This window comes from Diuraphis noxia, unplaced genomic scaffold (assembly GCF_037042655.1).
Source record: "Diuraphis noxia isolate RWA-SAM2 unplaced genomic scaffold, SU_Dnox_SAM2 contig0003, whole genome shotgun sequence".
NCBI lineage: Eukaryota > Metazoa > Arthropoda > Insecta > Hemiptera > Aphididae > Diuraphis > Diuraphis noxia.
The window spans coordinates 28,129,395-28,148,250 of record NW_028301713.1 but is presented as its reverse complement, the minus strand read 5'-3'; the positions used below and the strand labels follow the sequence as shown (position 1 = coordinate 28,148,250).

Genomic DNA, 18,856 nt, shown 5'->3' with positions numbered 1-18,856 from the left:
TGGTACATATGAATACGAAACATTTATTTTGAAAGGAGTACATAGAGTGCACAATATAATAAAACCTTATATGGGTAATATATTTATATGATGGGATACATTATCGATTTTCTCATAAGACTCTAACTCTATGAGGTATGAACTTTTTACCCTTTTCCACTTATGATTGTGTATACGCCGCAATTTCTTGAAAAAATATTCTACTCAGGTAAGAGAAAACCCGAGACTTTACTTTTAATGCTTTCAACATTTATTTTCGTTACATCGTGTCGGAAAAAAGATGTTCATAAAAACGTCTGCATTAAAAACAAAAACAAATAAAAAACAAGTGTTATTTTTGTATCTCTTATACAGGTTAGGTTAGGCAAAAATTTAAAGCTCCGGACAATATTACAAAATGTAAATGTGCAGAACCAATTATAATCATAATTTATTCTTGAAAAGCTCTTTTATAATGAAGCATAAGAAGTAAACGCATTAATATTACGAAGAACTTTAGCCACTCTCTGAAGAAAAATCAAAAAATCTGACGTTTTATTCGAACTTAAAAGTATTTCAATTGGATTCCAGAGTTTTTCATTAGATATTTCACTGCAGGAAACCAGTTTATAAATTATAATCATCATACATTTACAAAATTTAAACATAAATTGTACTTCATATTAATGTTTTCTATTATGCACGATGAAAGAGTGGGACCCATGAAAATAAAATTTCGAAAGCATAATTTTTATTTTTATTGTACCTATTTATTTTTATTATTCGTTATAATAATAATAGTTATTATTATTATTCATCTGAATCTTCAGAAGTTAAGTCCATTCGTTTTTACAAATTCCTTTAGATACAAATTTATAATATTATACTACATTTAATTACGTAGATTATATATTATTAATTTTTTTTTTTTGTATTTTATCAATATAAATCATGCATATTAATATAGGAGAAATATTATTTCAAAAATTAAAAATTTGTTTATCCAACATGTTTTTTTTTTTTTGAAGAAGTTCACATTATATGTTTGCGTTTATGGTGTAACATATATTTAGGTTGATTATGAGTTTGAGCTTAGTTCCTATATATGATCTGCATTTCGAGAAAATATGTTTCGAATATATGGTCCTTAATTAAGAGTTTAAATTCTGAATGATATTGTGAAATATAGTTTTATACAGTTCCTTGAAATGTAAAAATAATTGTATCATAATAATTTATCAGATACATATTATTGTTTTCAAACTCAACTCTTTGAATAATATCACACAGCGTTAGAACATTTAATTTTAAAAACATATTCGAATTTAGAATGTATAACTTTTATTAAAAACTATTTTGAACTTATTAAAGATGTATAAGCAGCTTTAAATATGCAAAACTTTTGAACTAAAAAAAAAAAAAATAGTAAATATGTTCCACATAATATTATAATAATGCCGTTGTGATTTCTAAGGTAGGTATATTTAATACTTAGATATAGTATAATAATATTATGATGGTAAATACCTAATATCAAATTCAATTTTTGAAATTAAGTTGAAATAAAGTTTTTGTTGGTTTTATTTAGTGTTTCAGAATTTCATCAAATTTAAAATTGCGAAATAATTCAGTATTTTAATATTTATTTTCAAATATATCAATATATTTTATTTTTACGAATAATTGTCATAAATGGTACTATCATTACATCGTTCTCAACAATAATCCATTTCGTGGGGGAAAAAAATCTACTCTTGGTTTAAATAGTCGTAAACAATACAATATATACATTATATAAATTACATAATATACCTAGGAAATATGTCAACTACGGCACTCATTGAATTAATATCAATGATTAAATCTAGAGTCTATGTACTATAATATAAATAATAATTGATAAATTACTTATATTAAGATTTGTCTGAAAATAATTTTATTATTTCACGTTTTTGAGAAATGTTTCATAATATCATACTTCAAACACTATTTTTGTATCATATCTATTTTAAATTAGATATTGTAAGACGTATCTAGTAATTTATAAATGATTAACCTTTCAATATGTATTGACAAAATAATAAGGTATATATATATATATATATATATATTTACCTTTGTTTTAAACTAAAGCAGTAATATTTATTTTAGAAAAAAATTTGAACAATATTATACTTTGCAAGAAATTATGTATAGCTATTAATTTGCATTATGTGTTCAACGCAAAATAATCTCATAACACCGAACAAATTCGTTAATTATTTACTGAATAGTAATTCTATGAAAAACTACTTATTTTAAGTGGTCGAATAATTAATAATTTAACTGCTTTAAATTATTATAAATACATCCTTAGTTATTTTTTGAACTTAATATCACTTATATTAGTAAAGTTCGTACCCACATCTTACATGATTATACTATGCAATATTTGGGGGTTTTTGTTTTTATCAGAGTAATTAATTAATTTAAAAAAGTTGTAATTTGTAATGAATATTATTTTAGTTTTCGTTTTTATTTTACAATTTTAATTTATCATTCCATTAACACAGTATTAACATTATCTTAATAATTTTCTTAAACTAATTTCACAGAGCTTATAAATACACACTTATTAAAATTATTGATGATATTGTCTATCTGAATTACATGTTTCTATTCTAAAAAAAAAAAAAACAATGTCTTTGATATCATCCTTGAAGTATCTAGACATACTATTGTATGTACCTTTCATTCACATATGGATTGGGAAAATAAAGTTAGTCTTGTAGAATCACGTTGAATATTTCAATCTTAGATAGTCAATTTTACACTTTATGAAACAAATCTTACACGTGATTAGTAATTACCTAAATTCAATTCATATGCATTTGGAATTATATTGTATTAAACATTACAATTAACTTTTTCCTATTATAATACTCACGCCTTATGAAAACCTTTCAAGTAAAACATATTTTTGTTAGTGATTTTAATAATAAACATCTGATAGTTATATTTTATTTCAAAAATAACATAAAAATGATATTTCTAAAGATTAGTTATTGATATATAATATTATGATATGAATTATCTTGAATATTATACAGATTTTATGTTGAAAGATATTTTAAAAGTTGTCTTTTTGATTTCAGTGAACTTTGACCACTTTGAAATTTTGAGAGCAATCGGTAAAGGAAGTTTTGGTAAAGTAAGTACCTAGCTATTAACAATATTTTGTGAATTATATTATTGTTATTTAGTTAATTATGTGTGTTGTAGTAATTAAATTTGAATCAACATCATACGCAGTTACTAAATAAATACTTTTGTATTTATGTTATGTGTTATTAATTAAATAAAATATAGAATTTTACCTGAATGATAAAATGTTTATGTAATTAATATGATATCTAGCTGGTAATCTTGATAAACATTGAAAAATATATGACGTAGCAATTTATAAGATTGGCAGCTGAATTATTAACGAGGTGAGCTCAACTGGAAAATAAACATCAATACAATTTAGTGTTTTTTTTTTTTTTAATTTTCCACTATTGTATAAGATTACAATAATATAATCTGCTGTATTACAAAAGTATTATTGTCTTAAAATATTTCATAAATAATGGGATCTATACAAAGTCTTATTCTAGTACCACCGACCCAATGTGCTACGCTATTAGATTCATATTATTACTGTCGATGGAATATAGTCGATAACATATTACACACATTTTCCCGTTAATTTAAATTTCACATTATTGTATTACGTGGAGTATTTTCGTTGAGGTGATCCTGGGTGTCAACACCCCCACCCCACACTCATCATGGAAAAAGTTCAAAAAATCAAAAGTAATGGATGACATAGTATGTAGGTACAGAGGAAGAAAACATTAATTTGCACTTATAATAATAATGTAATAATAATTCCATAACTCTTATATATTATATCATTTGTATAATATTAATTATATAGGTAAAATATTAACTTACATATTTATTATACATCTCCATAAAAACGTTGAAAATACCACCACTGATTGTAACAACATCATTACGATGTTGCAAGAGACATTTTATGTCTGATTATTCGTACTTTATGCGTATATGCCTAGTTCATTGAACCTAAAAATACATTACTTTTGAGGAATTCAATTTTAGAATCGTTTTTTAGTACATATGCTACGTACTTTTTACAAGTCATTGATGCATGTGTGCGCGCGCAATCTGACCCGAATTTACAATATTCACTACGCCGTACGTTTTACATACCTAACTAGTAACTACCTTACTGGTACCCTGCGTGTGTCATTAGGATAGAAAAACTTACAAGAGAAATGTACCTATAATAAAGCCACATAAATATTTAAATAACAAGTGACTACCAATAAGAGCATCAATTTAATATGTATATATCTTTATATATTATATAAAGACATTTTAATACTATAAGTTTGCTTTATATTGAAACTAGTTATGTTTTATTCATAAAGCATAACATGATATTTACGTTACAAAACAATTATTGTAAGTGATGAAAATCACACTGTACAATTTTGTGGCTTAAAAAAGAAAACAGAATTCTACAAATTAGTTGTACAGTAGCTGTGAAATTTGTGGAACAATTTAAAATAATTTTTAAAAATTAAATTAAATTAAATTTTTGTAATCATGGTATTTTTAATAAAAATATAAATTAAATAACAGTCATTATTTTAATATCTACATCGGAAATAAATTAATACGCAAGTTTCAAGACTTTAAAATAAGTTATAAATGTACAATTTTATTCTGATAAATAATACCTAACCTAACCTACTTAACTAGTATAATTAAAATATATTGTATATGAATTAAACATATTATATTAGATAATTATTATTTTATACTTTAAATAAGAAATATAAAATAATCTGTGAAATATCATCTTTAAAATATCATATTTAATTTTAATTAATAAACAACCAAATAATTTTGGTCATTGCCTATTTAAAAAAAATAAAACCAATATGAAATTATGAAATCCGAATTAGGATACACTACGTAAATAATTAATCTTAGAACTTTTAAGATGCATATTTATTCTTAAACGACAGAAAAAAATAGTCTCAAACGAGTGCTTGCTTATTCAGTTCATAAATTTCTAATTAATAACTTTATTATCCGATAAAGTATTTGTTTTGCTTGGAATTTAGATATAATAAAATCGTTTCAGTTTAAATGAACTGTGTTAAAGATAAAAAAAAACACTACGTTCATTATCAACATTATCAACAAAATAATAAAAATCATGATAAATACATAAAAACATTATTTGGTGTTGATTAAAGAATAAACATTTTTGTTCTAAATTAAATTAATAACTGTTTATATATATATATATAAGTTTTTTTTTCGAAATTCAATGAATTTGGATAAGTGGTGAAACATTATTCCTGTCGTAATGAACCAAAGGAATACATCACAAATACTTTAATAATTGGTAACCATAAATGAATAAATAGTGTTCGAACTCACAATAAAATATAAACTATTAATTGTACATTTATTAGCAATCAACGTCAGTGTAATTTATAATATTATGATAAACAACTACTGTATGACTTTTGACTAATAAAATATCAATATACAAATATATTAAAATAAATTTAACTGCATAATATGTGTTCATAACATACAAGTATCGCTTATGCCTTGATCAATGTAAATTATTAACTTTAATTATATACAAGTGCATTTTAATTACTTCACTCTGTTTCAAAGATATGCTTTATCTTCACGCGTAGGATCCATACAATGTTTACATTTACAATAAATAATAATTAAAGTGGTTTTTCTAACCTTGAATACGAATCATTATGACATAATTCATTTTCATTTTCATGAATAAACATTTTCGTATATACCTGGTTATAGGATTTCTACTAAATATATATATTTTTACTAAAATTAAATGTCCAGTTAATAAATGAAAAAATAAATATTTTAATATTCACTGCAATATTGATCGATAAAAATAATTCCACATACCTACATAATACCGTTAATGCAATCACATTTCATCATGCGGAATAGAATCGCATTTTCAACTTTCTTAATTACACGATTCGTTAACAAAGTTACATCAATTAATAGTGTATACATATTTTTCCAAAAGAAAATTTCATGGAACATACTACTATCAAATTATACTTGTCTTATAATAGATAAGTTATATTATTAGGTATCTAGAATTCAAATCCAAAATAACTTTTAGCATTTTAATTAAAAAGTAGATTGAATTGAGCTCCTATAAAAATGTAAAGGTTAGAGAATTAGTAGTATTTAGACAAACATATAGGGTTTTACAATACAAATATCAATAAATTGTAAAATTATTGTAAATTTTAAAATTATTATAATAATTTTCAAAATTAAAATACAGTAAAAATCCCACGAAGTCGCTTAAATAAAACTCCTATACATTTTATTAAAGATCAATTCACTTTTATTTTTCAACTAACGGAGCTTTAGCGTAATCTGCTGGGCATACAATTTGTTATGCTACTCATTTGTAAGACGTTGAGCACATGAGGGTATAATATCTTCATAAAAACGACTAGGTACAGAAAGTGCTATTTACTTTAAACTTCTCTGGAAATGACTATTACATTTAAAACGTTTAATTTGTATGTACAACGTACATTATATATTCATTCATTATTATGGATTTATTTACATGGTCAAGTTATTATTTTTATTTTGTGGATGGTTTTCATACATGTAATAATCTAAAGAAGAAGATAAGACATACATATACAATTATTTATAAATTTTTCTTAACTCAAAGTATGTATAGTGGTTCTCTAGGACATTAAATTGTTTTTGTAATTTAAACTTTTAGTAGATTCTTATGTGTATAGATTACCTATACTAATAATTTACCCCTTATTTTGGCTAGTGGCTACTAATGATGATAGAAAATAAAAACAAGTATCTTTTTTCTTTTATTAGCTTCTAGAGTAACTATTATACAAAAATAGCAATTATGTAACAATTATAAAATAAATTATAGCCGAAAACAAAACAAAGATAGAGTATAAAATAGCATGACATACAATAAATTGATAGGATATTATATATATGAACATACAATGACGTTAAGGTTTATAATACATAAATATAAATATAAGATATGAATGTACAGAGTATAAGATAATTAATATTTAAAAGACAGGTACTGAACAGATAGTAAGCAAAGAGGTATAACGTGATTAATACGATTTGATATATTTAAATTGTTGATAATTGATACTTATATAGAAGTGAAGTAAGGAGGGAGAGGAGGGGTTTTATGATATTAAAAATTCGGAGATGAAAGAGGATAATAAAGATTCGATACCTGAATTAAGCTTAGAATAGTTTTTACCAGAGAAGGTGGCTTGAGCATAATAATACTGATTGGTAGCAGAAGAGATTTTGGTATTGTTTTTTAGTGAAAGAGTAGGTATGGTAGGATCTCGCCTAATTGGGGAAGTATCACGTTTAAGTTTTTTGTAATCGGAGCAACCTTTGTAGTTGGCAGTGTGGCTGCCATTGCATAAGGCACATCTGGCTGAAGAGTCACGTGGCTTGATACAGGAACCTGAGACGTGATTTTCCCACATTTCACAAATCGTGGATCATGATAACAATATTTTCGAAGGAGGGTTACGATTAGATAAAGAGAGCAGCGAGCATACTTCTAATGAACAGACGTGCGCACATTACGACATTCGGAACCGAACTATGAACAAGTATCTTATTAGATATTATTATAATTCATAAATATTAAATTACTATACACTTGTAATATACCTACCGCATTAATTTAGTTGAATAAATCCATTATAATTTAAGAGTATACCGGGTTAAAAGTAATAAATTTGAGTAAAAAAATTCGCTCTTACAGACAAAATTTGGCGTCAAACCACTATAATTAACTAAGAGAGTTAATAACCTAACCTATCATTTAACAAAGGTCATTTCATAAATGTAGAATATAGTCTGGACTTGGAAGATGGTAAAAGATTCTCTAAAACTATTTTTTTCCTATTTTTTTTGGTAATCTATAAATATTAAACATAGACTTAATAAAATATAATGTCCTTAATCCTTATAGTGATTTTATTTAATTATTTTAGAAGCTTTCTATTAAAAACATCTAGAACTCAAAATATGTTGATTTCTGTAGTGTAACTTAACATAACCTACCCTTAAGTCCACAATATTATAAAATGATATCATATGAAATTTACCATTCAATTAAATGTTTATATTTTAACATGGATAAGTTATAGGGCTGGGTATAAACTTTTTTCCGACCGATTTTCCTAACACGATATTTATTGCAAGATAAAGAAACTCAACAATTAAAGCTAAAAAAAAAAATAGTGAAATTCCTAACACAATGTAGTATGCTACTGGATATTTTATAACTACACTTTAACAAAAAGCATATTAATTATGATTCCTCAATTTTTGAGAGTATAAGGTTAGATTCTCAAAAATTGATTAAAAAATATTATTTTACCGTTTGACTGGTAGAGTTAATGTATTAAATTATTTTAAATGTATTACATTTATGTCATATATGATGTTTGTCTATAGGTATGTATAGTGGAAAAGAAAAATTCTCGTCAAATGTATGCAATGAAGTACATGCAGAAGAGTCGTTGCATTGAAAGAGATGCCTTAAAAAATGTACTAAGGGAAATGGAAATATTAACTACGCTTGAACATCCATTTCTGGTAAATCTATGGTTCTCTTTTCAAGGTATGCATAATTTAAAATATATACTATTAAATCAATAATACATAATTGAGATTGTACAGTGTACACTTTATATGACATAATACGCTTGAATTAACCAAAATATTTTTACAAAATATTTACGTCGATGTTACGTTTTATTTACCTCTGCAGTTGTATTTATTTTGATTAAAATAATAATTGCACGAGACAAATTAATCTCAGATATTCTTAATTGTGTAAGTTTATGAATAAATAATTTAAATATTTCATCTAACTCATATTTTTTTGAAAAGAAAATATATAATATTTATTTATTTAAATTCGAACGGATTTTATGATAGATAATGTCTTATACAATGATATAAACAATACAAATGATAATAATAATAATAACCACAATATTCAAATACTATAATTTTTTTAAAATACTTTTAAAAACATAAAAATAAATTTACAGAATTATAAAAAAATTATATGGATGTAAAATTTAATAAATTTATGTTGGTGTCATTTGCTAATGACATGGTAATTCTGTTGACAGGTAAAAGCAGAGAATAATTTTTTCTTTGATAATCTTAGTACTACTAAAATACTTTAAAAATAATAGTAGACCTAGTTCTACGCTGAGGAACCTAACATTGATGAAACTTAATAATTCTGGACAATCAGTGTAACCGTTTAGAAGTTTGAAAAAAGTTTTAAATCTATTTTTTTTCTTTATTTGATAGACAATAAATGTAAAACAAATTTAATAATGGCTGATAAGAAGAATGAGGCTCACGGATAACATGTTTTATTGAAAGCTAAAAAACGTTAGAAACGATTTTGAACATTATCTAAGTAGAGAATTTGATATTTCACGTTGTAAATGGACCAAACCATAAAATAATAACATAATGTGCGTTATAAATAGAGAAAAAAATAAAGTTACAGATTTTGGTGAAAGAAACCACCCACTATGATGACACTTTCAATTTATATTAAAGCTTTTGTGATTAAATTAAGTCTTTTTTTTATTTATTTGATCACTTTTTTTTTAATGAAATAAATCTCTGCACATTTTAAGTTTCAGTTACCTTCAGAGGGAGACTACCTGGAATGAAGGGATAATAAGTTTTAGATAAGAGGTTTTGAGTGAGTAGATAGACAGTTATAAAATGTTCTTTAGGAATATTTAGCTTAGTCATCAATAGATTTAAAGTTACAATCTATGTGTAGAGTATAGTTTGATACATAGAGGGGCATTTACTATTTTTTTTCTAAAGGTCATATTTTGAAAAGCTTGTATCTTATTTAGATTGGACTCTTTAGCATTTATCCATAGCTGTATGTTCATATGAGTTTTAATAAGGTTTTGTACATGAGGAGTTAAATGTTAATAGGCGTGACTTTGATAATAATTATATGTTTAAGCATACGAAGCTGATTATTTAATATTTTTTCCACATATTTTGTGATCCTAAGTTAAGCGTCAATCAAATGTTTTAACCAAGAAATTTGACTGTGGGTAATGGAGGGATAGGAATACATAAGTAGTACATTTGGAAAAGTGGCTTGTCTAAGCGTGAAAGTAGATTTACTTTGATTAACTTTAAATGTTCATTTGTTATATCAATTTTGATGGTTTGAATGATCCGTGTTATAGACCAAAAAATAAATAATAATAATTCTAAAATCAGTATCTTAAATATAAAATGTATATCTGAGTTTATGAATGATATGACGTATGACATGAAACTACTTAAGATAAATTACTTATAACGTTCGTAAAAATGTACTACCGCATAGAATCATATAAATATTGGAGGGCTACCTGGAGCTTTAAGCAATATAAACAAAAATACAAAACAATATGAAACAGTTTGTGAAAATAAAAATGATCTAATTATATATTTTATAACTGATTGAAAAAAAAAAAGTAGTATATATTAATGTTTAATGAAATAATATTCATATATATAAAAGGCAATGTTCGTTTTGATATAAATGATTCATAGAAATGACTCTAGTTCTCATTCTTCTGAAATTTGGTACATAACACATAAGTAATCTTAATTATACCCAAAGATGTGGACTGCAATGGCAAATATCGCATTCAAAAGAGGTGCTCACATAAGGAATAAGGATTTATTGGTTCACAAAAACCAATTTTTTTTCTCACATAGAGTCGCCAATATTACCATTGGCCACAGGAAATAAAAAATGTTATTATAATAGGATTTAATTTTAGACTTGTGTTTTATATTTGATCAGAACCACTCATATAACAATGTAGAAAATACGCGGTAGCTTAAATTTGATGGAGCTTAAGACAGGGTAAATCCTCACCACTAGAATTATTTAATTTTTCCCCAGAAATGCCATGCAGGATCATTTAGTATTAAATATTATCAAAATTAAATTTTTGTATAGGTAATAGTTACGTGATTTTGTAAAAAGTGTATCCTACAGTATTTTTATTTTTTTATTATTAATCTTACAATTTAAAAATGTATTTGATTGTTTAAGTTTTAGTATATTGCACTAATGAATATATAATAATAGGTATGGTACTTATAATGTTTTTCATTATTTCATAGCATTAAAAAAATATATATATAACTTTATTTAAGTGTTTACAATCTATATAATTATAGTGTATATCTACTCAATATCTACTTCAGCTCCCGACTACCAGTATAGTGTTCTTAGAACAGCTTTATTAATATTCTTTAAAATGTACATATAATATAATATTCGTTTTCAAAATGTTATAGTAATTTGTAACTAATGCGTTACTATAAGCATTTATTAGCACAGAAAATTGTGTTGGTGAAACGATAATGAGCGGATTCACTCAATATTTAATTGTGTAGAAAGTGTTAGTCGTACTCTTTTGTTCGAAACATGTTATGTCAAATATTGATTTAATATTTATTCAATGTATTGAATTCAGAACAAACTACACCTGAGGGTTTTAATGTATTGGTAGATTGACTGTTGTTGTCAATATGCTATAATAGATTTTTAGAACACAATACATTTAACAAACACGCTTTTATAATCACTACGCAGGTGATTTAATGTTTGAAAGTTGACCAGTAACTATAAATATTACAATAACTATAGTTAATAACACGATATTATAATTCATAAAAAATATTACACTGGATACGATTACGATAATTATACTTTAGGACTTTTGAACGTCACTATTATAGCTTTTGAGAATGTTTTATTTCATACGTTATCGATAGTAATATTATTATGTTCACTCGAAATTACGAGTGACGAAGACACTGTGTTGAATATCAAATAACTATAGGTAGGCACCTACAATGTGTTTCAGACGAGGAAGACCTGTTCATGGTTTCAGACTTGTTATTGAGTGGCGATCTGAGGTATCACTTGGGTCAAGACGTTAAGTTCAGCGAAAATTCAATCAAACTGTTTGCTTGCGAAATTGGTTCTGCGTTGGAATATTTGCAAAGCAAGCATATAGTTCATAGGTAAGTACAAACCACAATACCATTTAATGTCTTGAGGGCAAAAGTACGACTGATATTTGCATATAATATTAAAAATGTACAAACCAAATGTTTTGTATTAACATTTTTGGTATTTTGAATCACGCGTGTTGATTAGTTTTTATAAACTGGTGTATGGATTGGTATGTTGTTTTGAATATTTAAGATATTTTCAGTTTAAGTGAATTCTGTACATATTTGAGTGTTTCTAACCATCAACAATTAATATTTAAAACAAAAATACAAAAAATACATTACTATTAACAGGGGTTTGAAGAATATCGTCATTAACTTACTCTACCGAAAAGCCTTTGTATTGTATTTTGATTGGGTAATTAATAGTAAGAACCGCAAAACGATATAATTCCACTAGGATAGAGTCATTTAGGAGGGTCTATCTCTTGGGTCGTAGAAAATCTTATCAAATTCGATGATATTGATTTATAACATCAGCTTATTAAAATATCATGAGAAAAATTCTCTTGTTATCTAATTCAGCACGAATATTAGAGATAATAGAACAAAATATCGTAATAAACATCCAAACCATAGTTTTAATATCATTATCGTATACAAAATATATTATAAAAATAAATAATAATTCTGTTGACGTATACCACTCATCAAAGTACCTAATAATCTATTATGTAATCATAAGTAATTAAATATCGATTTATAAGATTTTATATAGTTGATATATCATTATATTTGTTTAATCTATTCTGAAAATATTTAATGAATATAATGTTTACTTATTTATAAGAATTTTAATATTAGTTGAAAGGTGCAAAGCTGTAAAGGTTTCATGGAATATCAAAATGCACTTTTACGGTCATCAAAAATATCAATGATCGCAAAATATCAAAATTCATCAATTCAATATTGATTATTATTAATTATTTATGCATGAAAATATTCTCTTTTAAATGAATATAAAGTTACAAATAGTTTTTATTGAATATAAAAAGACATCATAACACTAAACGTAGTTTTGAAAATGGAAAATTTAATAAAACCCAAAAAGAGTTGTAAAATGAGTATATTTTTGTGTTTAAAATGATTCACCAATCACCTGGTATAATAATGTCATTCATCGTGTTCGAGTGTACACCAAATTTTCGAATGCGGTGATAGAAGAGTTTTTTTTTACCTTTTTTCTTCTTGCTACATTATCAACTATCCAATCTTCATCATTTTCCTCGCGTACCTATATTTTCTAGAGAATTCACTTATCCGCCCTAAGCGCACCGATTATGTTATTATAGTTTCTCCGCCATTAACTTCACTTCTATAACAACGTATATGAGTTAACATGTCTGCAAACACACTCGTGCGATATATGTATTCATGACGTACCTATTATTATATACGTAGGTACGAGGGTTTACGTCATTCATGTAGGCTTTAATGCCATCGTATTATTATGCCTACATTACTGGCTATCAGATATGTATAAAAAAAATATATATGCGTAGAGTGCAAAATATAATATATTATGTACCAGATACACGCTCTATCTACAGCAACGAGCAAATAATTATTTATTATATATTTATGTGATTTATAACGGGCAGAGCAACCCTTTTAAAATGTATAATATATATCTATATATACTCAGACTAAAAAAAAATCATTTAAGTATAGTAATATATATATATGTGTGTGTGTGTATATATTTATATATTAAATTAAAAATTAATAACTCTAGTGTCAATTACATAAATAATTCAGACTAAATGTGTACAAATTATATTAACTAAAATTAACGATTGAAACAGAAAATAATTGTTACCACTATTAGTTTTAAAATGGGGAACTAAGAATAAATCTTAATTACGTGTAACTAGATATGGAATTCGAAAGCCAATTTCAAACAATAACTCAGGACACACAATATTACTTATATAACTAATAATATCAAAGACAAACAATATATCAGTTAACTTACGTCTAAGTCAAAAAAGAACAAAACCAATATAATCTTGAGTTAGATGGCGAGAGTCCCTAGATAATGGAATATTTGACATATTATATGAAATCCCTTTTAAAAATATATTGAACATTAACTAAATTGTTTATGTATGTCAAGTGTTTGGTAGACCAAATTACGGAGCCAAAATCAAAATTGAATCTGAATAATTATGTATATAATGCTTTAAATAAAACGGATTTCTAAAATCTTTGGTATTTCTATTAATTAAGCCTAATATCTTAAGCGATTTATTAATAATCATTTTATGATTTGTTTTAAAAGAAAGATCATTTTAAGAATATTTGTCCAACTCTTTGATTACATTTACTCTAGTGGGAGGTCCAAGTTCAATATTATAGTTAAAAAAGTTTTACTTTTGTTACGGGTAAACGATGTAATATTACATTTATAAATATTATCGATAATAAATAATAAAAAAATCGCAAATAATAGAATTTTTATAGAACTATCAAGGACTAGTAGGAGATCTAAATATTAAGAATAGTAAAATACCTAAATAGCTGCCCTTGAGGAACACTTGATAAGTCAGGATATTCATCAGAAATATGTGACATAATTTTAATTACTAGAGTATGATTAGTAAGATAAGTAAATATCCATTTTAAAAAGCTACCACCTATACAATACATTTTTAATTTATAATATTAAATTATAATTCACCTTATCAAACGCCTTTTGTTGGCGCAATGATTATGCTCATTAATTTTATTAAAAATAAATTCACTAGAGTAATGCACAGACATATTACCAGGGTTATTATAATTCATATCTTTTAGATTTTCATCTTAAACTAATAATTTGTTGATTAAAAGTTTTAAGTCTGGTAATTCTTTAACATCGTTATCACAGCTATCACAAGGCTGCTCAAAGACTTTTTAAAGAAATACACTTCACTTCAGTCGCAAAAAGTCCCGTGCACGTAGATTGTGCAAATAGAGCACAACTATCACTTTTGACCAGAATATCCTGTTCAGCGAATTAAGTACATATTACAGATATTACAAGTTTCTAATTTCAGTCATGATGTAGATAATTAGAAAAATTAGAAAACGATAACGAACAGAATAAATTACACTGTAACCATACAATATAAATTGATTCATTTTTGAAAACATAAACAATTTTATGTGAGGTGATTTTTTTTCAGAAACAAAAATAATATAATAATTGTATATAAAAAATACATTTTCAGAAGCACCTATCTACCGATAATTTTAGTGATAAAAGATCCTCTTTAGAAAAAAAAAACTATAATAACTATACCATGTATGTTTTTTAATCAACGGCTAAGTTTCTTACGATTATTGTGTGATATCAATACCTACATATGTATATTATTTCGGATAAACGAGTGATTACTTCGACGATCCGGTGAGGATGTTCACATACGTATTTCTGTAGGTCTGAGCAGTAGGTGTGTACAAGACGTGTAAATGGGTCGGTGATTGATTGTGCCTTATTGTGACCACCGAGCGATTTCAATGACAAAAAAAAAAAGAAACAAAAAAAAGTTTGATCATTTTGCACGAGAGAAGTTATTAATCACCGTCCATGTTTTTGATCGACTGATGCTTTTTTGTGTTGACCTTGCTGTAACAATATATGCAACATACTTACCTTGATTATATGATTATCGAAGAATTGCAGTGAACTATTGATCATTATGCAAAATAAGAATGATCATAAATGTGAAAACATTTTTTTGATTTTTGAAATTTGTTTGAAAATATAAAAAAAATTATGTTTAATATATAATATATTAATATATATGATTTAACTGATTAAAACTTTTTTCCATACTTTTTTACACGCTCTCTCTCTCTTTCTCTCTCTGCAGGGACATAAAACCGGAGAATATTCTGCTAGATGAAGAAGGTAAGGATTGACATATTTCATAACGAATTGCATTATGAAACTTCCAGAATGAATATCGTGGCTGAATGATATTTATAGGCGAATTAAAATCACCTTAAAACCATATGAATATTATATTATATTACAAGAAACTTAATTTTTTTTTCGTTTAATTTGCCTACCCAGTACCACGTTGGTAGGCAGGAAATCAGAATGTTAATTAAAAATGTTAAATATTCTTCTTCAGCTGGTGTTGTACCATGAATTTCTTTTTTTTTTTGGGTTAAGGATCACTGCACTTTTAAAACTACTAAATCAAAATGGCATTAGATATTTTGGATAAATTTATTATATAAATTGAAAATTACAATTTGTTATTTAAAAATAACATTTAATTAAATCAATTACAATTTTAAAATAATTCAGTTATTATTGAGATTTTGATTTTACTTTTTTAATAAAAATATATTTAACACATTAATTGATTAAATATGATAGCAATTGAGAGTTATTTAAGTTATTCAATGAAATAGTTTAATAATTGTGTCTTGATTATTATCTTAATGATCAATGTCATAATCTACAAAATAATCAAATTACATAAACTGCCCAAAATTCAACATTATTTTTGATTTTAACATGAAAACATTTAATACAAGCCATTGTCTATATCCATTTATTGTACATTATCATTTAGTTGTGAACATCAATAAATAATATTACATTAAAACTCAAAATCAATATTTTTTCAACAAAACTGAATTTCAATATAATCTTTTTTAAATATTATTAATTTAGGATACTATAATACAATTGTACGAAATCTACAATATATTAATCGTACAAAACACATTTTAATAATACAATGATCAACTTATTCATTATTATTTATTATACATATATCATAATGTATCAAACTTCATTTTGTAGGTCATGCACACATTACCGATTTTAATATAGCAGCTACACTACATGGTAAAAAATTAGCGTCGTCGCTGTCTGGCACCAAACCTTATATAGGTATGTATAAAATGTTTATCTGTAATTATTTTGTAATTTTGTATATAAATTAAAGAACAATTACGATTTTCGTAATAAGAACTGCATAAAAAATAGCGATCATCGGTTTATTATTATTAGGTATATATATAAATAACTATAATAGAACGAAAATAATTAAATAAAAAATTATTGGCGTGTCACATTTGCTACTCGTATATAATAATAAATTATATTATAGATCTATACAATTGCAGCATTTCAAGTAATACATTAAATTATAAGAATAAAAATATAAACATTATTATGTTTTGCTAAAAATGTATAACTCACAAAGACATAAAGTTATAAAAATTCAATTTACATTAAATAAATAAAAGTATCTACTTTTAGAATGCCCTAAAATAAATCTGAAATATTTAAAAAAAAATAAAGAACAAAAATAATAACTGAATATTTTCATAAAAGTATTTAAATAGAATACCACCGACAATAATGGTATATGTTTTATTAAATAAAATTGAATACAAAGTTAAGAAAACTTACTATGTAAACATTTAATTTAAAAAGAAAAGATGTAAATATGGTAAATTAGCTAAACGAATAGGCACCCATATCAATTAATATATATGTAAACATAATTAAATAGTTGTAGGCTGATGACCTATCAGTTGGAATCTTTAACACTAATTAACACGAAATATTTATTCAAATTTTTCTTTTTATATTAGTATACAGTTGAAATATAATCACTCACTACTTTCAAATCATATTTTCGTTATAACTTTTTCATTAAATTACATAATTGAAATGAAATTTTTGATATATTTTTCTTACACACGTTTTTAATCCAAAGCGAAAAAATTGGTTTTGATTATTTCACGTTCTTTTTATAAAATGTTCTAACATAAAATACAATACCAGTGAAAATAAAGTGAACAATAGTAAACTTTGGTGTTGACTTATACAGTATTTTATTTGTTAGACCATTTATTTGTTATTAAAGTTTTAACGCAAATTTCAAATCACACAATACAATAGATTACTCGAATACCACAGAGTTTGGGTAAGCGAACAAGAAAAAAAATCATAATTTAAAAAAAAGTGCCCTTAAGCACACAAAAATAATTATATCATATGGATCACTATAGGATATCAAAAACAGAAACCAATGAAAAGAATAAGAATGTAGTCATTAAAAATAAAAAAAGTTACAAATTACGATGTGTAAATATACATACTGCAACAATTGCATTCTAATGAGTTGAAAACAATTTCGTTTAAATTATCTTCAATGTTGAAAACGATTTTGATAGTTTTATTTTTATTTCATGACAGACGGCGATGGCATTAAATTACATGCAATATAATACTTTGTTCACAATAAGAATACGGCGAAACCACGAATTATTAGGTACAATGGCTTTGACATTTACAAACGAGAATTTCGATAAATCTTAAAATAATTATCACTGAAACAATAACATTGGTAAAATATTATTTTGACTAGTATTTAATATTATATTAAGATTCTACGTCGTATGATAACTATTAATACGGCATTCGACGTTTACGGATCGATATTAACATAATATATTATTATTTTAACTGTTGTGGTTATGTTTTATTTTGAATACTTCTCGGCTAATAAAAAATCGATTACAGATCATTAATTAGATTTCATTGTCATTGTCAGTCTTGTATTCCGTAGATACCTGAGGTCGTTGAATATTTTTCTCGTAAACAAGTCATCAATGCCGAGAAAAACAC

General features: G+C 25.1%; 1 protein-coding gene across 2 annotated transcripts in view; it reads left to right on the top strand.

The window, feature by feature from the left end:
* The window catches only part of LOC107174004 (serine/threonine-protein kinase 32A), a 95,166-nt gene that overhangs the window by 63,346 nt on the left and 12,964 nt on the right, over positions 1 to 18,856 (top strand). For both annotated transcript variants that reach the window (XM_089223950.1, XM_089223951.1), the window contains 5 exons: positions 3,114 to 3,169; positions 8,590 to 8,755; positions 12,063 to 12,222; positions 16,071 to 16,108; positions 17,018 to 17,107. In XM_089223950.1, coding sequence (XP_089080076.1) covers positions 3,114 to 3,169; positions 8,590 to 8,755; positions 12,063 to 12,222; positions 16,071 to 16,108; positions 17,018 to 17,107 — 510 coding nt within the window. The remainder of the gene's footprint in view (positions 1 to 3,113; positions 3,170 to 8,589; positions 8,756 to 12,062; positions 12,223 to 16,070; positions 16,109 to 17,017; positions 17,108 to 18,856) is intronic.